The 9,928-nt window shown below is 35.9% G+C and overlaps 4 protein-coding genes across 4 annotated transcripts; 2 read left to right on the top strand and 2 right to left on the bottom strand.

Annotated features, from left to right (window-relative positions):
- Positions 1-628: 628 nt before the first annotated feature.
- On the bottom strand, positions 629-1,423 carry LOC125074331 (chorion class B protein PC10-like). Its single transcript, XM_047685628.1, has 2 exons — positions 1,376-1,423; positions 629-1,266 (listed from the first exon to the last, which is right to left on the bottom strand). The coding sequence occupies exons 1-2, from the start codon at positions 1,421-1,423 to the stop codon at positions 799-801; spliced, it is 516 nt and encodes a 171-aa protein (XP_047541584.1). The 3' UTR covers positions 629-798.
- Positions 1,424-3,401: 1,978 nt separating this feature from the next.
- LOC125074338 (chorion class A protein Ld2/Ld41-like) lies at positions 3,402-3,989 on the top strand. Its single transcript, XM_047685636.1, has 2 exons — positions 3,402-3,479; positions 3,585-3,989. Exons 1-2 carry the CDS (start codon positions 3,429-3,431, stop codon positions 3,924-3,926), a joined length of 393 nt encoding a protein of 130 aa, XP_047541592.1. The 5' UTR covers positions 3,402-3,428; the 3' UTR covers positions 3,927-3,989.
- A 2,273-nt stretch (positions 3,990-6,262) lies between these two features.
- Positions 6,263-7,083, bottom strand: LOC125074332 (chorion class B protein PC10-like). Its single transcript, XM_047685629.1, has 2 exons — positions 6,923-7,083; positions 6,263-6,747 (listed from the first exon to the last, which is right to left on the bottom strand). Exons 1-2 carry the CDS (start codon positions 6,968-6,970, stop codon positions 6,313-6,315), a joined length of 483 nt encoding a protein of 160 aa, XP_047541585.1. The 5' UTR covers positions 6,971-7,083; the 3' UTR covers positions 6,263-6,312.
- Positions 7,084-8,533: 1,450 nt separating this feature from the next.
- LOC125074335 (chorion class CA protein ERA.1-like) lies at positions 8,534-9,331 on the top strand. The gene is made up of 2 exons (XM_047685633.1): positions 8,534-8,688; positions 8,893-9,331. Exons 1-2 carry the CDS (start codon positions 8,638-8,640, stop codon positions 9,253-9,255), a joined length of 414 nt encoding a protein of 137 aa, XP_047541589.1. The 5' UTR covers positions 8,534-8,637; the 3' UTR covers positions 9,256-9,331.
- The last annotated feature ends 597 nt before the right edge of the window (positions 9,332-9,928 follow it).

The following is a 9,928-nucleotide window of genomic DNA, read 5'->3' as shown; positions in this document are numbered from 1 at the left end:
AATAAACTGCCGCTAAAATATACAATGTTAAATAAAGCAACATTCTGAACAACAATCGAACACGCTTCTTAACCAACGACTTATCGTAAAACTTCCAGCCAAGTCCGCTCAAGTCATGATGTTATAAAGTCAATTACTTTTCTCAATATACGAAGTGGATTTCAAAAGAGTTTTTTTTTTTTTTAAATCCTTTCAAATATTCTGACATTGCTATTCATTTCAAAGTTCCTTTCAGGTCTTGTCAACGATTCAAAGGAACTCAAACATTATAATTATCATAAATTCATAATCATTATAAGTATTCTCATCCCATTAAACGTTTCCATGTATTTACAAGTAATTTCACTGCGTCCAAACTATAAGGAGATTCATAAATTTTTACATTCATTTAGAAAATAGACCCAATTTAGTATTGATACGATATCCCGAGTTATATTTATGATTTTTACTTTTTCCATCAAGTATTCTGTATCTGACTTTGTCCAGCATTTGAGTCATTCAAATTACAAAATCCACTACTGTGAACCCTCTAATTAGAATTTTAGCGAATATTTAAAATATGCAATCAAATGATTATTGCTACATTTAATAATCACATTTCATGACGTGAAATTAATTAACACAAATGCATGTACTAAAATCAAATCATATAATATTATTACTTATTGGATTTTTTTAATTATATACACAACATTCATTTAGTAAATATATTTGTGATATTGAAGTTTAATGTTAACAAGATTAGATAAAATCTTACAAATTCATTTAGTTAACGTAAGATATTTTTACTGGAAGTTCTTAGATGAGGCCACCACAACCACAACCAGCGCGGTAAGGACCAGCCAGAGGTCCGATGCCGTAGCCGAGACCAGCATATCCGATACCGTCAAGAGCTCCATAAGGACCAAGGCCGTAGCCGAGTGGGCCAGCAATACCAGCGGGGGCAATTTCTTCCACAATGGCGACGGCTCCGTTACCACATCCGTAATTGACAGCACCCGCTCCAGCAGTTGGCAGAGCACCTTCTAGAGCAACGGCTCCCAAGAAAGGTACAGCACCGGCGACTGCTAGAGCTCCTTCAATAGCGTTTTCTGAGAGCACAGACACTCCGTTTGGTGAGATGGGTGAAGCGCTTGACACACCGAGACCACCACCGCTAGAGGCAGGGATCGCAGCAACACCGTAACCACAACCACCAGCAAGAGGATTACCGATACCGTAAGGACCGGCGCCACATCCAGCTCCGATGTACTGTCCAGCGATAGACTAGATAATATAAAACACAATAAATTAATTAACGCAAACAATTTTCAAGTTTATTCACGAAGAAATATATCATTTCAATATTCATTCTAGTAATTCCAGCATAATTTACCTGGATCAGGAGCGCCTGAGCGCAGACCAAAAGAACAGCTTTGAACATGTTTATTGTTTGAACGCAAGCTTGATAATGTTACGAAGAAATTTTCGCCCAGTTTTTATACTAATGTAACTTGAGAAAGTGTTATCGGCGTTGCAGGTGGTGTGATGTCATCTTTAAAAAAAATTGTGAAAAAATACGTGACATATACACTTGGTTAATAGAACATTGTATTTTCTAAAATAATCGTGAACTTTCTACAATATTTTTTAAGCCTTAAGGTTTCCTGGAAGAGATTGATACGTTTTTTTGTTTTTATTTTTAGTTTCAATAATGTACAATAAGTGTATTAGTCAATCAATGGAGTTTCATTCGAAACTTTACTTGGTGGTGTGACTTTGTGCAAGTCTGTCAGGGTATCATCATAATATTTCGACATAAAAAAAAAAACAAACATATTATGTGACTACAGGCACAAGGGACATAATACTTATGCTCTCAAGGTCGGTTGCGCATTGATTAATTATCCAAAAAATAATTCAGATTTTATTCAAAGCCAATGTTTGCTGATGAATCGCTCCTTACATCTATAGTAATTAACTTACATACATATATAATAGTAGAAATTAAAGAAGAAGTAAAACTTCGCACAGGTGCAATGCTGCAACTAAATATATGACAGACTGTCTTACACAGTTTTACAGTCGTTAGACAACACAAAACGTCCCTGCGTTTTAAATTTGTTATATACTCGAAAATATTCATTTAAATTACATGCTGTAAAGGGCCATATTGATCTATGTTAAATTCACAATGCATTTAAGGTACTTAATTAGATAAGGATTAATGCTGTACTGCTTAAAATCGCTTTGAAAATAAACCATTATTTCTTGTAAAAAGTAAAGGATAAAAAATAGTTATTGTGGGTTATCCCTAAGAGATAAACATATACCATCATAGACTTTTTTGAAGATCTTTTTAAGGTGTACAATACCGTAGTACATTATTTTGATATATCTCGTAGGGTACAGCCAGCGTTTGCAATGTAAGCGCAAAAAATGTCTTTATTTACGACATCACTTTAGAATCCTCTAAAATTATCAGTGTCTCTCTACTATATTGTGCATGTATTATACATAAAAACCCACCTCTTGAATCAATCAACCTATTAAAAAAAACTGCATCAAATTTCGTTCTGTATTTTTAAAGATCTAAGCTTACATATGGACAGCAGTGGTAAGCGACTTTGATTTATATTATGTAATGATAATGATTAGATACATACATACATATATATATGTATATTAGATATCAAATATTATTACACTGTAATGTATTTTATATATTATGTTTATATCTGCCTTGTACGCCTCTACCTCTTTCTATATTTGTTTCTTTCCTCTACCTTAAGGTTGCCTGGAAGAGATCGCTGTTTTATCGATAAGGCCGCCTCTTGTGCATCTCTCTGAAACGTGACTAAGCGATGTGTTTACTGGTGTACAATAAAGAGTATTTTGATTTGATTTGATTTCATAAGTTGCGATAACTATCTCATTAATAACCTAATCGATTATTAAAACCCAAAAAATACAAATTAAACACTTAAACTAGTTCTAACTTAAAACAATCTGAGACTTAAATTGTAGGTTTTGGTCAAGGAAGTAAAAATTGGAAGGGTTGATCTCACGTCTTGCTTGCAAAAAAAAAAAACAAAGATCTACCGAAAATATGGTAGAGTTTGAACTGCAGTACAGTCTAATCGTACATTAGATCCCAAAAAATGCGAATTAAACTTGAAAAATATTTCTTCAGGTCAAGGGCGTCTCCTACTTTCTATCCTGTTGACAAAATAAGCTATCGCTTCATCTCTATTCGTTACAAATGACAATACTAATAGGCTATTAGTGAGAAATTTTCAAATAGTTAAAACGAAAAATTTCTTACGCACTTTGAAGATAGACACGTTCCAGACGATTGCATAAAATCTTATAGTTATTGGTATAAAAGCGCTACAATTTCTCTAAAATAACATTGTATTCACAACTGCGTTGACTACAAAGCAACCAACATGTCTACCTTCGCCTTCTTGCTCCTCTGCGTCCAAGCTTGCTTGATTCAGGTTAACATTTGATTCCAGAAAATAAATTCTCAAAATACTTTTTTTTTGGTTTTTTGGGTCATTTAATCATATTATTAAATATTAAACGTTTTTCTCTCCTTTCAGAATGTATGCAGCCAATACTTGCGTGGTCCTATTGGACCCGCTGTAGGATGCGAAGCCGGTCTTATTAGCCCCGCTGGATTGGGACTGGGCGTTGGTCTCGCCAGTCCCGCTGCTTTGGGCTATGGTGTTGGTCTTGCTGCTCCTTGCGGTGTCGCTGCCTATGGAGGTGCCGGTGTCGGTGATGTAGCAGTCGGTGGAGAGATGGGCGTCGCTGGTAACACTCTGGTTGCTGGTCAAGTGCCGATTCTCGGTGGTGTTGAGTTCGGAGGTATCGTACCAGCCGCTGGCGCTGTCTCCATTGCCGGTAGCTGTGGTTGCGGCTGCAATGGTGCTATACTATAGGAATATATTTACTGAAAAAAAATGTGATATTAAAAAAATTATAAATACAAAAATAATAAAATATCGTTGAAGTTTGATTTAATCCTTTACTAGTATACAAGTATCAATCATCAAGCTGACTTTTCACTCAGAACCTTTTTGTTCAACCAAGGAACTTCAACTCGAAGCAATATAATCTTCAGAAGTATCAGTTAGCCAATAAGCAACGAGTTAAATTTAATATTTTGTAGTAAATTTGTGAAAGAACTTTATTAGTAATGAATTTACGCAGTTATTTTGGTTGATTGGCTTTCAAGCTTGTGTACCTTTGCTTTGACGCAGCCTGAAATTGTTCATTACGTCTAAGCAGCCTTTTGTAAGATCTTTTATTTTATTTTTACTATAACAATTTTGTTTGAGATGTTTTAATTGTTTATGGCTTCAAAAATATCAAATTATATATTTTTATTAAGTTTCAAAACATTTTAATAATAAATAAATTCTAATTTTAATAAATATGTATGTATAGAATATTCCAATCGAAGTAGGAATAAAGATAAACAAATCTTAGATTTACGTATTTCTTGGGATTTGCTAATAACTCAGATATATTGTTGACAAGTAAAAATTTATGAATACACTTATTGACACTTAACTACTCAAGATTTAAAATTAACATGGTTATTTTTATTACTAAAAGTATTTAAAACGGAATATTTAACCGGCAAGAAACTCGGTAGTTACTATTTTTCAACATCTAAAAATACAGTCATGTTAGTTAAATACAATTATATATGTATGTATGTTGTGTTGTGTTGTTCTGCCTTGAAGTCAACAAGCATTAACTATGTATTTTTTACAAATTACTTGAATCTATGAAACGGCAAAGTTAAAAATGTCAGCGGAATTTTATAATAGAAACGGTTACCTTGCCCCAAGAATGATTTATTGACTTTGCGGATTCGGAAACTTGGCGTTATAAGCTTATCCTTACTTCTTGTGCACATACAATGATTATCACTGATTTAATCATAGTAATCAATGCTACTGTGAATATACATAATATTGTTGTTGTAATGTAACTTAAGTACTTTTTCCCACATTCATTTTACTTCCATAATTCCGATAACAGTTTCGTCGCCTGGCAAAACGCCATTTTTTCGTAAATCCATAGCGAAAATCATAGACAATCAAGCTCTCGACCAATGACAACGCGTCAATTTGCTGCCATATATTGTTTATTAGGTGTAAAGAAGCCTTTGTCGTTTTTTGAGCCCTTAATACTGCGCAAATATAAAATTAAAGATGATATAAGAATCAGAAAAAAACGTAATAAGCCGTAAAGAGAGATATAGTGACGTCGACTAAGTATTTTTAGTAAAATCAAAAACAAAAATTGATGCATGATACTTTTTATTCGACAAGAGGACCAGTTTAATTTTGTTTTTAGATGGGGGCACCATAGCTACAACCTATGCAAGAAATTGTACGACAAGTATATATACAAGAATCTGGAGTGTAGTAGCGCAGTGAAGTTAATTCCAAACCTACTCCTCAGCAAAAGTATTGCCAGCAAGGATGATCATTAGAACTCGTCTTAATTAAAGACTGCGGGTTAACACCCGAGGAAGAACATCAGGTACATTTTAGCTTCAAGGGTATCCATACCAAACCGCTTTTGAGCAGCGTGGTGGAATAAGCTCGAAACCTTTCCGTCGAGAGGAGACCTTAGGAGGAGTTATTTAGTAATAGCCTGTAAATTGCTTTATCAAAGCAATTTCGTCTATAGTGACACTAATGTTTTCAAATTTAAGTTATCGAAAGAAGTAAAGGCATCTAGCTGATATTCGTGACTTGGTTAAGTTTAGACATTGCTCTTATGAAATTAAGTGCAAATGTTAACTATCGTATTCTAAATACGAAGTATATATTTAAAACAGGTTTTTTTAATTTCTATTGTCTCGGTTTTTTATTTTTGGTTTTTGATTGGTTCTCAAAAAGGAGGTTTCTTGAAATGTTTTTGAAAATTGGTGATTCGATGGATTTCGATGTTCTGTTCTTCGAATTTCCACTATTTAAAAAATTGGCGCTCAAATACAGTTTTTTGGCAATATCACCTTTCCGACTCAACTTGATGAGATTTATTATAAATTTATTTAATAAATTGACTACAAATTGTATGTACGAAAGCCACATACCAAGATACATCTACACTAAATATTCACTCTCAAAACTCTCGAAAAACACTACAAGTAAAACTACCAAATGCCTGTAGTTACTTGTATACTCTCCTCAATAATATCTCAACTTTTATAATGACATCGACTAAGTATTTTTAGTAAAATCAAAAACAAAAATTAATGCATGATACTTTTTATTCGACAAGCGGACCAGTTTAATTTTGTTTTTAGATGAGGGCACCATAGCCGCAACCACCGCGATAAGGACCAGCCAGACCACCGATGCCGTAGCCGAAACCGTCGAGAGCACCATAAGGACCAAGGCCGTAGCCGAGTGGGCCAGCAAGGCCAGCGGGAGCGAGTTCCTCCACAATGGCGACGGCTCCGTTACCACATCCGTAGTTGACAACACCAGCACCAGCAGTTGGCAGAACACCTTCCAGAGCGACGGTTCCCAAGAACGGTAGAGCACCGGCTACAGCGAGAGGTCCTTCGATAGCGTTTTCTGAGAGCACAGATACTCCGTTTGGTGGGATAGGAGAAGCACTGGCGACACCGAGACCACCACCGCTAGAGGCAGGGACGGCAACTCCGCAACCACAACCACCGGCAAGAGCGTAAGGAGCTCCATATCCAGCACCGATGTACTGTCCAGCAATGGACTAGAACAAAACAAAATTACATTATAATATCAACATATGTATGTTATTAAATATACCGCTAGAGTAAAAAATGCTCGAACGATAAATTAAAAAAAAAAAATACATACTATAAATTAGTATACATATATTTTTAATAATTGCGTAAATAACAATTATGATTTATCAATAGAATTACCTGGATCAAGAGCGCCTGGGCGCAGACCAAAAGCACAGCCTTGAACATGTTGACCGTTTGAATGCAAACTTGACAATGTTTCAGATGAATACGAACTGCTTTTTATACCGAATAAATCGTATAAAATTCTTATCGAAGTAAGTTAGTAAACCGAAATCCATCATTAATTATGAAACAAAACGTGACAGAAAAAGGATTAGTCAATCGATGTAAGTAATACATTCACGCGTTACTGAATATAGTTACTTTTTTGGTTTCTTTTTTTATGATATCGGTAGGCGGACGAGCAGATGGGCCACCTGATGGTAACAGACAATGGCGTTATAAGAACCATATAATATTAACCATTGCTCACATCACCAATGTGCCAGAAACCTTTGGAACCAAGATGCTACGTCCCTTGCACCTGTAGTTACACTGGCTCACTCACCCTTTAAACGGGAACTCAACAATACTGCGTACTGCTGTTTGGTGGTAGAATATCTGATCAGTGGGTGGTACCTACCCAGACGGGCTTGCACAAAGCCCTACCACCAAGAAATATGAAATAGATATGAAAATTATTCTGACATGTTGTTTGTCGTTAATAGCAATGGGTTTATAGATAATAATTTGCAAAAGTCTTAGCACAAAACAAGACAACAACAAAGGTCTTATAAAGTCATATTGACATCCATTTTGGCGATTGTCTGAAACCATACGTTTCCTTAAAATTAAAGCACGTGAGATATACTTGGACCTGATATGATAGTGCATGATGATGCCCCCCCTGACCAATTTCGAGTTAATTTTTTACATTATCAGCCGGTGAATTTCCCACTGCTGGGCTAAGGCCTCGTCTCCCTTTAAGGAGAAGGTTTGGAGCATATTCCACCACGCTGCACCAATGCTGGTTGGTGAATTTCGAGTTATACCATTGACAATTATAGTATACAAGCTTACACAAACACACACACACACAAGTGCTCTTTCTATTCCTTTACGCTCAGTATACGATAGGATAGCAAATTTAGGACAGAAAAGAGTTCATGCAGTCGAATCTGCAGCGTTACGTGCTTTCCGAGCACCAGGAGTGTCATCCACGTTTAACAAAAATTTCTATAACAAACCGGAGTCTTGAGACTAAGACTTTTTTGACAGTAAAACCCTCAATTGAATAATGACCCGGCTTAGGGATTGGACCCAGGTCTCTCAGATCAGTGGTCTCATAGCCAGCCACTAGATTGACGAGGCAGTCCCTGGCAAGATTCAGATAGTCATTTTGACAAATTCTAAGTGATATAATGAATAATTTAAATCATACAAGGGACATAACATCTTAGTTCCCAAGATTGGTGGCATTGGCGATGTAAGTAATGGCTAATATTTCTTACAGCACCGTTGTTTATGCGTTGTGGTGACGTCTCACCATCAGGTGGCCCATTTGCTCGTCCACCTACCGATATTACAAAAAAAAATACTCATAAATGCCGATACAATTGTAAATCGCGATATAATTTTATTTTGACCTACATTATCAAATAAGGAACCTAAAATTAATTAAGAGTTTCATATGAATCGCTCAATTTCAATTAATCATTATTATTAAAAACATACTCAAACACGTTTTCCAATTGCGACATATCAATTCTATGTATAAAAAGTAAATATATAAGCGCTTGTATGCATCCTCATAGTCATTGTATATTCAGCTACTTGAATACGCACCAAGCATCATGTCTACCTTCGCTTTCCTCCTCCTCTGCGTCCAAGCTTGCTTGGTTCAGGTAAACAATCTTTAATGCAAAGTAATTTTTGTTCTGTGAAATTAAAAATGTATGCATAGTGAATCTGTCTGTTACTCTAATGTAATAAAAATCCCTTTTATCTATTCATTTAAAAGACAATCACAGGTCACTCTCCTCTTCTTCTCTTGCTTAACTGCTTTTTTAGTATTAATAAAGACTTACAACATCTTTTTTTTGTTTTAGAATGTATACAGCCAGTACATCGGAGGTCCTCTTGGATGTGGATATGAAGCCGGTCTGGCTGGACCCCTTGGCTATGGCCGAGGCCTAGGCCTCGCTGGTTTAGGCTACGAAGCCGGTCTCATTGGTCCCGCTGGTTACGGATTGGGCCTTGGTCTTGGTGCTCCATGCGGTGCTGCCTACGGAGGTGCAGGTGTCGGCGATGTAGCTGTAGCAGGTGAGATGGCCGTCGCTGGTAACACCCTAGTCGCTGGTCAAGTGCCGATCCTCGGTGCCGTCGAGTTCGGAGGCATCGTTCCAGCTGCCGGAGCTGTCTCCATCGCCGGTAGCTGCGGTTGCGGCTGCAATGGTGGCTACATCTACTGATTATAAAATTGATTAACAGAAACATGATTTACGGAAAAAAATGTTTTCTCAGCGCAATTAAACAATGTCATTGGCATATATTTTTTTATTTATTTAATATTATTATATGAACATAGATTAGATATACTATATTATATCTTTAAAAGACTTTTTACGAAGCTTCAAGTACCTTTTACCTTCAAGTTGACTGCACACCTTGGGAATGAAATGATCGCCTCCAGGCTGTTTCAAATAACTAAAATATAATTATTATTGTACATGCAAAATGGAAAAAAAATCTAAAAAAATATATCCCGCTGAGTTTCTTTCGCCGGTTCTTCTCAGGTCCGAGGTGTTAAATTCCGAACCGGTGGTAGATTTTTTGACAATCAATAAGCAAGTGTGAACACTTCTATATTGAATAAAGATTTTTGACTTTGACTTTGACCAAATATTGATAATAATCAAAATCAATATATTCTTTATTCGAGTAAACTTTTACAAGCATTTCGAATCGTCATATTACAAAGTTAATTCTAACATCAAGCTATCAGCAGTTCAGAAAATTGATCCTACCGATAACCGGCAACAACTCGTTATTTTTCTCTTACTCCATATATTTTATATTAAAAATCAATATCAGAATTTTCTTTACTCGAGGAAGACCATAAAAGCACTTTTGCATCGTCAAGTT

The sequence above is a fragment of the Vanessa atalanta genome, chromosome 27 (assembly GCF_905147765.1).
Source record: "Vanessa atalanta chromosome 27, ilVanAtal1.2, whole genome shotgun sequence".
Classification (NCBI taxonomy): Eukaryota; Metazoa; Arthropoda; class Insecta; order Lepidoptera; family Nymphalidae; genus Vanessa; species Vanessa atalanta.
Note: the sequence above shows the minus strand (reverse complement) of the source record. Positions and strands in the feature narration are given on the sequence as shown.

Excerpts from the sequence above, each read along its gene's own strand:
- LOC125074332 (XM_047685629.1), bottom strand. The coding sequence starts at position 6,970 with ATGTTCAAGGCTGTGCTTTTGGTCTGCGCCCAGGCGCTCTTGATCCAG. Across the intron at positions 6,748-6,922 it reads CCCAGGCGCTCTTGATCCAG|TCCATTGCTGGACAGTACAT; the intron begins GTAATTCTATTG and ends GTTTTGTTCTAG.
- LOC125074331 (XM_047685628.1), bottom strand. The coding sequence starts at position 1,423 with ATGTTCAAAGCTGTTCTTTTGGTCTGCGCTCAGGCGCTCCTGATCCAG. Across the intron at positions 1,267-1,375 it reads CTCAGGCGCTCCTGATCCAG|TCTATCGCTGGACAGTACAT; the intron begins GTAAATTATGCT and ends TATATTATCTAG.
- LOC125074338 (XM_047685636.1), top strand. The coding sequence starts at position 3,429 with ATGTCTACCTTCGCCTTCTTGCTCCTCTGCGTCCAAGCTTGCTTGATT. Across the intron at positions 3,480-3,584 it reads TCCAAGCTTGCTTGATTCAG|AATGTATGCAGCCAATACTT; the intron begins GTTAACATTTGA and ends CTCTCCTTTCAG.
- LOC125074335 (XM_047685633.1), top strand. The coding sequence starts at position 8,638 with ATGTCTACCTTCGCTTTCCTCCTCCTCTGCGTCCAAGCTTGCTTGGTT. Across the intron at positions 8,689-8,892 it reads TCCAAGCTTGCTTGGTTCAG|AATGTATACAGCCAGTACAT; the intron begins GTAAACAATCTT and ends TTTTTGTTTTAG.